The sequence below is a fragment of the Macaca nemestrina genome, chromosome 5 (genome assembly GCF_043159975.1).
Source record: "Macaca nemestrina isolate mMacNem1 chromosome 5, mMacNem.hap1, whole genome shotgun sequence".
NCBI lineage: Eukaryota > Metazoa > Chordata > Mammalia > Primates > Cercopithecidae > Macaca > Macaca nemestrina.
In genome coordinates, this window is record NC_092129.1 from 147,730,064 (window position 1) to 147,743,539 (window position 13,476).

The window sequence follows — 13,476 nt, forward strand, 5'->3', positions numbered from 1 at the left end:
GAGGACACACAACAGAAAAACAAAGAGGGCTGAAGCACACACAGGACAGGCAGAGGGCATCTCAGGAAGAGGGGAAAGAATGTCACAATGGCAGAGGGAGAGGCCACCAGAGGCTAAGAGCGCTCACGGTCACTTCGGGGAGACTGACACACAAGACAGCAGGAGGCGTAAAGACCTTGACTCCAGGACTAACAGACGGCAGCGGTAGGTAGGAAGGACGGTGGGTGGTGCAGGTGTGACAGTAACAACAGCGACTATCGGGGGGCAGCGGCACCTGGGGTGCAGAGCAAAGCAGACACAGACACAGGGATGGCGCAGTTACTGGGGGCTGCCTGCGGGCCGCTCTCTGCAGCCCCTTGATGGCCTTGCCCTTGGGGGAGCCCGGCGAGGGAGGGCAGTGGGGGCACCAGAGGCCGGCCCAGGCCAGAGGAGCTGTTGCCTTTCCAGGGCGAGACCTGGCAGGGGTGGGAGACAATGAAGAGGGTCATTTCCCTGGGGGGCCAGCTTTCTGGAAGTGCCAGAAGACCCTCCTCGTGCTGGCCACCCCGAGCCCTTGAATCCCCGGGGCCAGGGAGGGGGGGGTCTTGTCCAGCGGGGCCCACGTACTGCGGATTTCCTCACGCCGACCCGAGGCTTAGGCACCGGTTTGGAAGATTTTGTTTCAATCATCTCAGCTGCAGAGGCGCCCATTGCCCTGGACTTCTGGGCCTGCAGGGCCAACTGATAGGCCACCTCGAAGGCCTGCCCCAGCGTCAGGATGATCTCGTAGGTCAGGTTCTGGGAGGAAGCAGATCACCACTTAAGCGCCTGGTTCAGGAGCCGCTTCACCCTTGTCCTCACCCCCACCCTGAGCACACAGGCAGCATCTGGGGTAAGAGAACACTGGTTTTGAAAAGACACAATTTGAGCATAACACACTGTTTCCTTCTGCAGGATTTCATGGGATAGAAACACCAGGCAAATGCAAAAACTGCTGCCAGCTGAACCAAGCCCCCAGGAGACAGAGACACCCCCCACCCCACCACACCTGGTGCCATAGCTTCACACTGGATATGACCTTCCTCGCAGGGACCACGTCTTCCCCTCTAAGTCTACCTGGGAGCGCTCCTACCTCCCTTCAACTTTTCCCTCCTTTCCCTCCTTTCCCTCTCCCTAGGTCTCTGTTGTTCTCCCCGCTCTACACAGGATGTGGCCGGGAGCTGAGCTGTGGGGAAGGCAGGTGCACACTGCTACAAGCCCACGGCAGGTCTTTTCCAAGGCAGGGTACCATGCCTGAGGTGGTACTTGGGTGTTTCTTAGCCATTTAATATAAGTGGTGCTAGTGCTTTTGTTTTTAATGTGTCACCGACAAAGTTTGTGAGTGCTGTGCCCCTAACTCCGTTTCCCCTTAAACCCTGTGGTTTTTAGTGTGTGATTTTTACACAGCGCAGCGGTTAGGAGCATCTGTGTGGCGTTACAGCAGAACTGAGTGTATGTGGGAAAAGTCAGCAACAGGTTAATGCCACTGACTGTGCTGTGTGGACCACCTCATCCATCTCACAGTGGCCCCGGAGGTGGGCCACGTTATATCCGCTCCAGACAGATGAGGAAGCAGGCAGACGTGATGTTTCCAAGCTCACACAGCTAGCAAGCGGCAAAGCCTGGCTCCTCCTAACCTTCACTGGCCCAGAGCAAGCAGAGGACTGGGATGGATGAGGTCCTGGGAGTGTGAGGATGCCCAGAGCTGCCTGTATTCCAGGAGCCACAGAGATTCTGGAAACAGCCGCTATCTCTGAGGACAGCAGAGACCTGGACCCCTCTGACTTCCTCCTGGGGTGAGGAGGCAGCCTGGGGCCACTCCCAGGCTTTGTTGTAGGTTACAGGGAACCCCTGCCTGTGGCTGTCATTTCTGGTCTGCCCCCTGTGGGCAGCTGTGTGAGGATGAACTCTCCTCGGCCCAGTGGCACCCAGAGCCGAGCCTCAGCAGGAATTTGAGGCAAGAAAATCTGCCAAAGAGGGCACAGCTGCCCTTAAGAGGGAAGTAGAGGGCATGTCTGGGAGGTGGCCCAGGCAGAGGTTGGAGAGCTAGGGCAGGGAGCCGGGGAAGACAATCGCCTTGCCTGACCTAAGAAAACACTCGCCGAAAACCTGGAAAGTCAGGGGCGGTGGCTCATGCCTATTACCAGTTATGTGGGAGGCTGAGGTGGGTAACTTGCCTGACCCCAGGAGTGCAAGGCCAGCCTGGGCAACATAGCGAGACTCCATCTCTTTAAACAAAACAAAAAAAAGCTGGAACCCCCTGTCCCTAGTGCCCTGGGCCGGTCTCTGTTCTTCTGTGCATCAGTCTCGTCACTGTGAAAGGGGACTGGCCTGGTGTGCTGCTGGGCTCCATTCATGAACCAAACATTTGCCAGGCACTGGCCAGGGGCCAGGACAGCGCGGCATCTGTGCCCTGCAATGGGGCTGGATGCCTCAGGGCTAGTAACCCAAGCCCGCCCCGCCCAGCCCCAGGACCCCACCCACCACATCCACGGTGCTGAACACATGGCAGTAGTGGTGGCTGGTCTGCAGGTCCTTGGTGATGTAGGCAAAAGTACAGAGGTCCTCCGGGTCCTGGGCCGCACAGGAAATGTTCCGGATCTCGTGCTCTGCGATGACGTTCTGCTGGGCAAGGCCGTGCTCTGGAATTCTCAGGCTCAGGCATGCCTCTGGCACCCCCCACCCCAGCCTGTTACCATGTCACTGTTCTCTGTCCCAGCCTAGAGCATCAAGCGAACCCCTCTTCATCTTCTCATTTTGTTTATTGGTGGGGGTGGGGGATGGTATCTAACCTTCCCCGATTTCGGTTTGAGGTCTCCACCCTTGACCACAACAACTAAGGCAGTAAAATGTTCACACCCAACCACAAGCTCTCCCCAGCCTCTCCCACCTCCCAGGGTGGGGGCAAAGAGAGAAGGGTGTCAGGTAGGTGGGATCCCACGCGGTGGCGCACAGGGGGGTCCTTTGCTCACGGAGGGAATCACACCCGTGAAGACCTGTGAGCAGGCACGTGGCCAGCGGAGCCCAGGTGGAGAAGCTAACAGCAGTCTCCACTAGGGCGGGGCGGGTCTGACAGCAGGCACCCAGGCCAACAGACGACAGACATGCTTCTTGGAGAAGTGGGAAGTAATAAGAGGACTGGGGACCCTCCAGGGAGATAAGGGATGACAGAAGGCAGCCAGATTGCTTGCCCTGGAGCCCTGTGGGTCTGATGGGGACGTGGGTCCCACTCCAGCCAAGAGTCCCTATAAGCAGCACACCTTGTTGGACGCATCGATGAACTTGACACCTTTGTATGTGATGGACAGGATGATGGTGGGGATCTTCTTCATGTGCTCGGTAGATTTCTACAGGAAACAAGGAGTGGCCCTGTCAGTGCCCCTACTCAGGGCTAAGCCTCCTGGGCTTCCGCAGGTGCCAGCTTCCCTCCCATCCTTACATAGCACGGCAGGGCCCAGGCAACTGTAGCTACTGTCCCCATTGCTGCCTTCTGTCCTAGCCAGTGCCATGGCACCCTCCAGCCCGCACAGATACCCTCCAACCCATATAGGCACCCTACCCGCATCTTGGCACAGGCGTCTTGTGTGGATTCTGTCCCTCGCAGATCTTTGATCAGCATGGAACCCAGATACTGTGGGGATGAGCAGTGGCCAGGCTTAGGAAATCCTGCGTTTCCATGCAGGGGTGACCCAGCCAATTTGGGACTGTCCCACACTCAAGTAGTTACCTGTCCCGGTAACACCCCCTCCCCTGCCCCAGCTGGAGAGGCCCTCCATTCAACTCTGGCTAAAGGACCCAGAGGCCTCCACCCCTTTGCCTTAGCCACCAAGAGTGGCTGAAGAGTGGAGAACAGCTCGCAAGTCCTGGGCCTGGCTTTGTGGAGTCCCTGCTGGGACCTAGCCGCAGGTGCCTGGCCGAGAAGGAGCAGGGAGGCTGGCCCTGCTGGGAGGGTGAGAGCAACTCACATTGGCTTCATAACCACAGGACTCGAAGATGAGTTTCTCTGGCTGGTGTTGCCAACTCTGCACTGGGGCGTAGGGGGCTGCCAGGCTGGGGGGCCGCAGGGTCAGCTTGGCCTCGCGGTGCTCCTCCTGCAGAACACACGCAATTGGACACCTGCTCCTTGCCCCACAGGAGCACACCCAAGGGTGAGATGCCAGTGACCTCAGCAAGTTCAGGGGTCAAGTGGAGATGGCAGGGGGCAGACCAGCAATTCAAACCCACTGCGGGAGAGGGGAGGTGCTAGCCACAGCACCGCCTGAGAGCAGGGCTCGGGAAGGACAGTCTCTGTGGTGTCCGAGACGAGTCTCAAAGGAGATGGGAAATGACCAGAGAGGAGATGGCAGAGTCTGGGGAGGGCGGGGTACAGGCTGCCAGGCTGTTCTGCATATAGACCAAAGGAGAGAGCAGCGGTCATGAGACCCTGGGACGCCTTGGGGCCCAGCCCAGGGCCTGGGAGGGATCTTCAGAGCTGGGAAGCCAGTGAAGCCCCCGTGCCTAGGAATGCATTTCAAATGGATCCTTCTGGCAGCAGCTGGAGGGAGGGGGAGGCCACTGCGGTCCAGGCAAGAGATGATGGGTCCCTGCCCAGGGTGCTGGTAGAAGGAATGGAGAGGAAGGAAAAGATTTAGGAAACACTGAGGCCCTCCCTTCCCAGCAGTGTGCAGAGCCTCTCAACAGCCATCGGAATTGCTGGACAATGTGTTTTCCTTTAAAACTCATGGCTGTGCTTGTAGAAAGGGAAGGGAAGTCCCCAGAGCCAGAAGTGAAAAGTGAGAGTCAGAGAAGCAGGCAGGGGTGAAGCTGAAGTCACCCAGAGGGGCCTGAGGGACACCTGCCAATCCTGTGTCTGACAGGCCAAGAAGAGGACAAAGGACAAAGCCAGGGTCCGTACAAGGCGAGAGGCAGGACAGGCAGGTCCTGAGTAAATCCAGGACTCCTGGAAATGATGCCCAGAGGGTGAGCCAGGAATGTGAGACGGGCCCACCTCGGCCAGGGCTGGAGCGGGCACCGGGAGCGCAGGAGGTGTCTCCAGAGGTGCCCCCATGGCTGCAGGCAGAGAACGGGAAGAACAGAGTCTGGTCTGTTGCGGTTTTGCTGGGCAGGAGGAAGAGAACGCTGCAGAGGTGAGGCTGCAGGGAAAGCAGTTCTCTGGGAACAATGCAGGTAAGCAGAGAAGGAAGGGGCCAAGAAAGAGCTCAGAGAGGCCAAGAGAGCACAGAGGGCTCTGGGGCCAGCAGGGCAGGATGCAGGAGGCCACAGAGAAAGAGTGGACACGGGATCTGAACCCCTGAGGGAGGGAAGTGCAGGCCACAGGAGTGGCCCTGGCAGCCGACTGCTGAAATGAGTTGTGCGGCCTGAGCTCAGCACCATGGGGGCTGGGTGAGCCTTACACAAGGCGGCTGGGTGTGGGTGAGCAGAGCAGGCTGGTGCCTCCTGACTCTGGTGCCAGCCCAACTGTGCTCGGGTACAGGGCAGCAGGTGGTTCTGGGAGGCCCTGTCCTGCCCAGAGGAATGAGGTAGACCCTGGCCGCTGCTCCACTCCCCACCCCCTACCCCCAGCTCCACTCCCCACCCCCTACTCGCCCTGCCCCACCTGCATCCTGAAGCGCTCCGCTCTGGAGGGGGCCGTGGGGTCATGGAGACTGTCATGGCGCCTCCTGCCTGTGTCCCCTGGAGGCAGCAGCAGGTCAGCCGACCGCCCAGTGCAGGAATCATTCTGGCTCAGCGGGGATGACGTCTGGGAGAGCAAATCTTGGCACTGTGGAGGGAGAAATCCAGGTGGAACTTGCAACCCTCGGCCCAGTGCCCGGCTACAGGTGTCAGCCAGCCCCGCTGGTCAGGATGGCACAGGGAGCGGCACCAGGAGAAGCAGCAGGGATCGAAGGGGCCAACGCCACAGGGGTGTCAGACAAGTGGCACCACGCAGCCACCGTCCACTAGTGTCCCCAAAGAGGGTGGGGAAGCCACTTTTGCATTTATAAAAGATTAAATCTTCTGTCCTGATCCATCGCAGGCCTCTGCGCATGACCAAAGCACCCTCCTGAGAAAAAATGTAGCCCTGTCAGTCAGGGCCCTAAAGCCACTGTCCCCCACAGAATAAAGACCGGGCTTCGCAGTGTCTATATTTGAATGTCAGTTGTGTATTTGGTTCCCAGAGCAAGGCTGGGCCTCCACTTTCTCATCTGTAAAAGGAGGATGAACAGGACCCACTTCACGAAGCCCCTGAGGGTTCAATGGGGTGAGACCTGCCCAGTGCACCCGAGGGCTCCCTGCCCCAGTTACCGCCATTCCTGCACGCTGTGGCCTGGGGCTGGGGGAGAGCTCTTCCTCAGCCGCAGGCTCTGGGTCTAACCCGTTTCTGCAGTCAGGAATTACCGGCAGGAGCAACAGATCACTGGTGAGGTTTTTAAAATGCAGCTGTCTTAGCCACCTGAGCCTGGGAATTCGAACTCAGATCTGGGGGCTGCGCAGGAGGCTGCAAGTCCTGGCCGTTTGGATTTGTCTCAGGTGTTATCCGACCCAGCCCCTCCCTGTCCCCAGGCACAGAGCTGAGTTCAATGCCCAGGCACGGCCTGGTGTTTTCCTACTATCCCCCAAGTCTTATGTGTTTGACAGGCCATCCCCAAATAGAAATGGGTGGCGGGGAACTTCTCTAAACCCCCTCTCCCGTGCTCCTCTCTCCTTGTTGCAGCTGCTTTCTCCTGCACTACAGCGGCGCAGTCTCTGAAGAATCCTAAAGAATTCTATGTAATTCCTACAAATACAGAGGACAGACATTCCTTTCCATCCCTCCCTGACTCACCCTCAGCTGGGAGAATCTGGGGGGCTTCTGGGGCGGCTCCTCATATGGCCTGTCTGCGAGGGAGGCGATGATGCGCTTGCGATGGCCCAGCAGCTGGACCTTCAGGACCTGGGTGATGAGGAGCGGGGAGGTGACGGGTCAGGTGGCCAACTCACTCGGTCTGCTCCAGCCCCCAGCACTCTTCTGCTGGGCCAGGCTGCCCCTAAGGGAAGCTCAGGCTTCTGGAGGGTCCAGGCCGGGCCACGCAGGGGCTACTCACGTTGACGAGCTCCAGCTCCCAGAGGTTCTTCACGGTGTCGATGGAGCTGTAGCCACTTGACAGGAAGGAATGGACGTAGTCCTGCAGCCCCAGGGAGTCCAGCCAGGAGGGCACGGAAGGGGGGCTGTTCCCATCATAACCCAGAGCCTTCACCTACAGGGCAAGGAGGGAGGCAAAACTGACATCTCAGCACTCACAGGAGAGGGACCCGAGGACCACAGACCCAGCCAGCTCACACAGACTGTGGCCAAGGGGGTCCTGCATGTTTGGGGTCCTCAGCACCTTCGAGTCCCTCTCTTCACACAGCCTCTCCTATCACTCACTGGTCTCGGCTTCCCCATGGGGAAAGCAGGAGCCGCTGGAGCACCGACAGGGCTGAAAGACGGCCCTAGCAGACAAGCCTAGGTAGGGAGGAGGGTCTGCAGAATGCCTCCGCCCTGAGCTCCGCTGAGATCACGGGCCTGGAGGGACAAGAGGATAGTGTGTGCCCTCAGAGCAGGCACTTCCCAAGCTCTGGGCAGGTAGAAGGGGCGGGGCCACTGGACTCAGCACAAGCGCAGGGGAGAGCCTCGAGCCCACCAGCTCCTGGCTCCCCAGGGAAGACGGTACCTCCCTCAAGCCCACCTGGGGAGGGGCCTGGTGCCAAGGCTCAGTGCAGGGTGGCCTGGGCTCCGGTGAGCCAGAGAGACCCTGAAGGGGGCTCTGGGTAAAAGGCCAAGCCAAGCTCCCGAGCCCGGCAGACCCCCAGAACCTCCTCAAGACCCCGAGGAGCCACTCCCTGCCCTAGGGCTCTGCTGGCTCTCCAAAGGCCTTAGGGTGTAGTGAGGAAGCAAACAGGGTTGTGTGCGGCCCTTCTGGAGCTCCTAGGGTGAGGAGTAGAGGCCCCGCCATGCCGGAGCCCTGCTCCTCCCCTGTTCATGGTGCAGGTGGTGCTAGGGAGGTGGCCCTGGCTCCACACAGGCTGAGGCTACAGGGCTGGCGACAGTCACCTTGGGCAGGGAGCGTGCCGCCTGGAGCAACTTCCGCCGGTGCTGTGGGTCACTGATGCCGATGTCCCGCAGGTCCTGCTCTTCCATCACATTAGACCCCTGAGAGCAGAAAGTGGATGTCAGGGCCCCTCTTGGATGGACAGCTGGTAGCCCTGAGGGGGTCAGGTGGGCCTTTCAGGGCCCCGCACCAAATTCTCCTTCACTGCAGGCACCAAGAGGGCATGAGGACAAGTCTGCCCAGACTGCCCACGCCCATCCAGGTGGCTCCCAGGGGAGCTGGGCAGAGCTGGGGCTCCAGAATATGCACAGGGTGCTGAGGCCGGCAGGGCACACAAGGGTGGGGGCGCCGCCTGCCCAGGCCCAGCCACAAGCCCTGGCCCCCCGAGTGTGTGTCCATTTTTCTGGGGAGCAGGTTCCAGGTATCCAAGATAAAGAACGGGTGGACTTATCCCAAGGTTCCTCTTGGACAGGATTTTATAATTCTAAGGCTGTAACAACCACCTCAGGCGGACAGCTGGTGACAGGGGTGGCTACCCGAGGAGCCAGCCTCACCCCAAGAAGGAGACTGTCAGAGAAGGGCGTCCTTGTCCCAGGGAGAAGGGTGGGTCAGAGCTGAGCCCAGTCCGCGCTGTTCTCTGCAGCCTCCACTGGCCTCAATGGAGCAGCTGAGGGTGGAGAGGCACACGGAGCGCCCACCGGCAGCGCTAAGCACGATGAGAGGATGTGGGGATGGAGGCTGGTGCTCCTGCTGCTTTCTCACTCTATGACAGGGCTGAAAGCTGTCACCTGGTGCATCTCACTTCATGCTCACAACCTGCACGTTAGGGTCTCTGTTAATCCCATTAATCTGTTTTAATAGATGAGGAAACTGAGGCACACAGAGGTCAGAAATTTCTTGACATCACATATCTAGTGGTAGAGCTAAGATGTGACCCTGGGCAGCCTCTTTCCTTCATGCTCCTGGCCCCTGCAAGGACGTCTCTAATTACAATAGTCACAAGATAGTGTGAGCAGATTTAATTTTAAAATACACAGTATGGCCTATGATACAAAATTCACAGGTCCTGCCCATCCCTCAGCCACGGAGCCCCTTGCAGTTGCAGCTGCTGCCACTTCCTGGACGTCCCCAGAGCCCAGCTGGGCACAGACAGACAGGTGCCTGCACACTGCATTTTCACACAAACGCCATTCTCGCACACGCTCGGTGCCTTGTTCTTATCGCTGAATAGACACAGGAGATTGTTCCGCAGCAGCGTATGTGGCCCACCTCCTCTGGACAAGCTGCAGCATCATCTAGGTTAGGAACACGCTATAATTTACTCAGCCAGTTCCCTGTTGAAGGACATTTGCTTCAACTTCAGCTACTGCACACGGTGCCATATGAGCACCTCCCTGCGTGGGTCGTGTCGAGGCCTGTTATGAGGAAGGGTTTCTGCTTGCTTGACAGGTGTGCGCACTTAACATTGACAGCTCTTTCTGCTCTTAGTGACGCCAGCGCTCGATCCCCCACACCGTCAGCAGCACAGCAGGGAAAGAGTCTATCACTGCGGTTTCAATTTACACATTTCTTACCGGCGTAGGATCATCTCCATCCAGATGTGACGCTGAGCATCTTCCGACGTTTTATCTATCTAGCATTTCCAAAGCACTCCCTCCCTACTCCATGCTGGACCTGCCCAAGCCATTTAGTAATAGGGACTATTGTGGCGGGGCACGGTGGCTCACCCCTGTAATCCCAGCACTTTGGGAGGCTGAGGCAGGCAGATCATGAGGTCAGGAGTTCCAGACCAGCCTGGCTAACATGGCGAAACCCCATCTCTACTAAAATACAAAAATTAGCTGGGTGTGGTGGTATGCACCTGTAATCCCAGCTACTTGGGAGGCTGAGGCAGGAGAATCATTTGATCCTGGGAGGCGGAGCTTGCAGTGAGCCGAGATCCCACCACTGCATCCCAGCCTGGGTGACAGGGTGAGATTCCACCTCAAAAAAAAAAAAAAAAAAAAAAAATTGGGGCTGTTGTTATTCCCACCCTACAGTTGAGGAAGCCGAGGCCCACAAAGTTTTGGCGACTTTCCAAGGTCATATGGTAAGTGCATTTGGAGCCAGACTCAGCCCCAATGCTGTCCACGTGGCCCTGCTGCCACACACTTGGGGACACCCAGAGCTCCTTTTCCAGGAGTTAACTTGCTTACAGCCTCAGAGTTTTTCTATGAAGCTGTCGGTCTTTTCTGCATAGCTACGTAGCAGTTCTTTACATGGTAAGAAAACTGGCCCGTTGCAATGGCTCACGCTTGTAATCCCAACACTCTCGGAGGCCAAGGCGGGGTGGGAGGATCACTGGAGCCCAGGAGTTTGAGGCCAGCTTGGGCACCGTAGTGAGACTCTGTTTCTACAAAAATAAAAAAATTAGCCAGGAATGGTGCTGTGCACCTGTAGTCTCAGCTACTTGGGAAGCTGGGTGGGAGGAACACTTGAGCCTGGGAGGTTAAGGCTACAGAGAGCCACGATTGCACCACTGCACTCCAGCCTGGGTGACAGTGAGCCCGTCTCCAAACAGAAACAACAATATATGTGTGTGTACGTACAACAAAAAATAAAGCAAATTAACCTTTTGGCCGGGCACAGTGGCTCACGTCTGTAATCCCAGCACTTTGGGAGGCCGAAGTGGGCAGATCACGAGGTCAGGAGTTCGAGACCAGCCTGACCAACATGATGAAACCCTGTCTCTATTAAACATACAAAAATTATCCAGGTGTGGTGGAGGGCACCTGTGATCCCAGCTACTTGGGAGGCTGAGGCAGGAGAATTGCTTGAACCCAAGAGGCGGAGGTTGCAGTGAGCTGAGATCGTGCCACTGCACTCTAGCCTGGGTGACAGAACAAGACTCCATCTCAAAGAAAAAAAAAAAAAAAAAGAAAATTAACCTTTTATCTATGAAATGAGTTAGATATTTGTTTTCTGGTTTGCTATTTATCTTTTGGCTTTTATGCTGGCTTTGCTCATGTAGAAATCTATTTTTTTGTAACTAAGTGTACCCAACTTTTCTTGTAGAGCTTCTCAGTTCTGTCAGGCTTAAAAAGATCTTGCCTGTCCAAGACTGTGTTTTACATTCTTCCTTATTTTTTCCTGTAATTTGTTTTTTTTTTTTTTTTGAGACGGAGTCTTGCTCTGTCATCCAGGCTGAAGTGCAGTGGCGCGATCTTGGCTCACTGCAAGCTCTGCCATTCTCCTGCCTTAACCTCCCGAGTAGCTGGGACTACAGGACTCCCGCCACCGCACCCTGCTAATCTTTTGTATTTTTAGTAGAGACGGGGTTTCACCGTGTTAGCCAGGATGGTATCGATTTCCTGACCTCGTGATCCACCCGCCTCGGCCTCCCAAAGTGCTGGGATTACAGGCATGAGCCACTGTGCCCGGCCTAAGTTTCCTTTTTTATAGCTAAATCTTTAATCTATCTGGCAATTATTTTGATGTAAGGTGTAAGAGTCAAGATCCAACCTTATTTTTTCTCCGGCAGCAAGCTGTCCATTTCTTGATGAGCTATCTTTTTCCCCCATCTGGAATGGCCTCTATGGTATCTGAAATTCCTGTGTATTTCTGGGCCTCTTTCTGGACTTGTACTCTGTTGTGGTGGGCATTACTTTACACTTGGAAGGCTAAGTGACTTGGGCCAGCTCATGCAGACCATGACTTGCTTGGCCCCCGCCCCGTGTGGTGACTGCTGGCCACAGGAGTCTCCTCAGAGCCTGTGCATGGTGACATAAACTTTGTCCCACAGAGGACACTGCCAGCCTTAAGCTTCAGAGAGCCCAGGTGAGGAGAGCCCCGAAGCCAGGCTGGAAGCCCCCACTCCGCTGCACCTGCAGAACACACCCGTGCGGGGCACAGGCGAGGCCTGGGCACCACTCCAGGTCTCAGCCCAGCCAAGCCACCCCCAAATCTGAGAGTCACCACAGAGTTCCTACAGCAGCTCTGGGACCAAATCTAATGTCTGCTGTTGCAGAACGGCAGAGAGAGGCAGCCGCCTTCCCAGATGTTTTTTTTTTTTTAAGTGGAGTGCAGGGGTATGATGGCTCACTGCAACCTTGACCTCCTGGGCTTGAGTGATCCTCCCGCCTCAGCTGCCCGTATACGTAGCTGGGACCATAGGCATGTACCACCATGCCCGGCTATTTCTTTTTTTTTGTAGAGATGGGGTCTCACTATGTTGCCCAAGCTGGTCTTGAACCCCTGAGCTCAAGTAATCTTCCTGCCTTGACCTCCCAAAGTGCTGGGATTACAGGTGTGCACCACTGCGCCTGGCTCTGGCCCAGACTTTCTACCTGATTATGAGGATACCAAAGCAAAGAGCTGAGCTGAGCCTGCCTCAAAACTCCAAGAGGACGTGAATGTCCAAGAGTGATTGCGGCACCACAGTAATGTTCTAAACTCCTGCTCAACCCCAGCATTGACTCAGAAACCTTTGTAAGCTTTCAGGGCACCTGAAGGCTGACAGCCAGGAAAGCCAGATCCGCCGGAGACAGGCCCTTTGCTAACCAGACCTCGGCCAGCAGAAGGGCGGGCTGTGTGCAGTTTTGAGGAACAAGGGATGAATGGAAACACACAAAAATAAAGGAAATGACAGAAAAGAAAGGCGAACCGTTGCCAAAGTGCATTCCAGGACGGGTCCTCCCAATTCCTGAAGCAGCCACATCTCCGCACCGGGGGACGAGCTTGTGTGGTGACCACCCAGGGCCACAAATCCTCAAAGGGCAAGAAACGCTTCTGGAAGTTACCAACCCTCTTTACCCAGGGAGAAGGGACCACTGGCTTTTAGAAACCTCTTCACGAGGAGGGTCATGCATGGGGAAAAGAGATTTTCTACTTTACCTGCTACCACGCTAACATTTACTGAGTGCTTACTAGATGGCAGGAACTTCTATAATTAGGAAGCGAATAAAGTACAACGGTTCAGTGTCCTAGGGATTGTAGTTAACAGGGATTGTCTCAGCTTGGATAAAAGCTTCACAACTCCAAGTGACATCTGAAACACACAACTAGTCTTCCAGCCTTGCCTGGTTTGGGTCCGGTCCCTGAGGAAGAGGGGACAGGGCTCCAAGCAGCCAAGCTGGGACAGAGCACTGGTCTTCACCTGGGATCTGGGCTTATCCCTGTCCTGACTCGCTCAGACCTCACATTGCCGGCAGGCGTCCAACTGCTCCCTGCTTTGCAGAGGAGAGAGTGCTCCCACGGAGGCGGCAGAGCCGGGATGGCCCCTGGCGGCCTGGCTCCTCAGCCTGGGATCATGGCCCCGGCCGGCTTTTGAGAACTCAAGGGAAGGGGACAGCAAGAAGTGCTCCCCTGGGTCACTGAGCTCTGGGCATAACAAGAGTTCCCTGGGCGCCCTCTGCGGGGCTTTGTGGGA

The 13,476-nt window shown here is 56.6% G+C and overlaps 1 protein-coding gene across 10 annotated transcripts in view; it reads right to left on the reverse strand.

Annotated features, from left to right (window-relative positions):
* Positions 1–13,476, reverse strand: part of LOC105474491 (ankyrin repeat and sterile alpha motif domain containing 1A) — a 196,449-nt gene that overhangs the window by 4,797 nt on the left and 178,176 nt on the right. For 5 of the 10 annotated variants that reach the window (XM_011729174.2, XM_011729175.2, XM_011729176.2 and 2 more), the window contains 10 exons: positions 8,072–8,170; positions 7,083–7,235; positions 6,824–6,931; positions 5,615–5,779; positions 3,984–4,109; positions 3,578–3,649; positions 3,279–3,365; positions 2,503–2,640; positions 607–777; positions 176–274 (listed from right to left, as the gene is read on the reverse strand). In XM_011729174.2, the coding sequence (XP_011727476.2) occupies positions 176–274; positions 607–777; positions 2,503–2,640; positions 3,279–3,365; positions 3,578–3,649; positions 3,984–4,109; positions 5,615–5,779; positions 6,824–6,931; positions 7,083–7,235; positions 8,072–8,170 (1,218 nt within the window). The remainder of the gene's footprint in view (positions 1–175; positions 275–606; positions 778–2,502; positions 2,641–3,278; positions 3,366–3,577; positions 3,650–3,983; positions 4,110–5,614; positions 5,780–6,823; positions 6,932–7,082; positions 7,236–8,071; positions 8,171–13,476) is intronic. The other 5 variants (XM_011729182.3, XM_011729178.2, XM_011729177.2 and 2 more) reach the window with 1 other exon arrangement.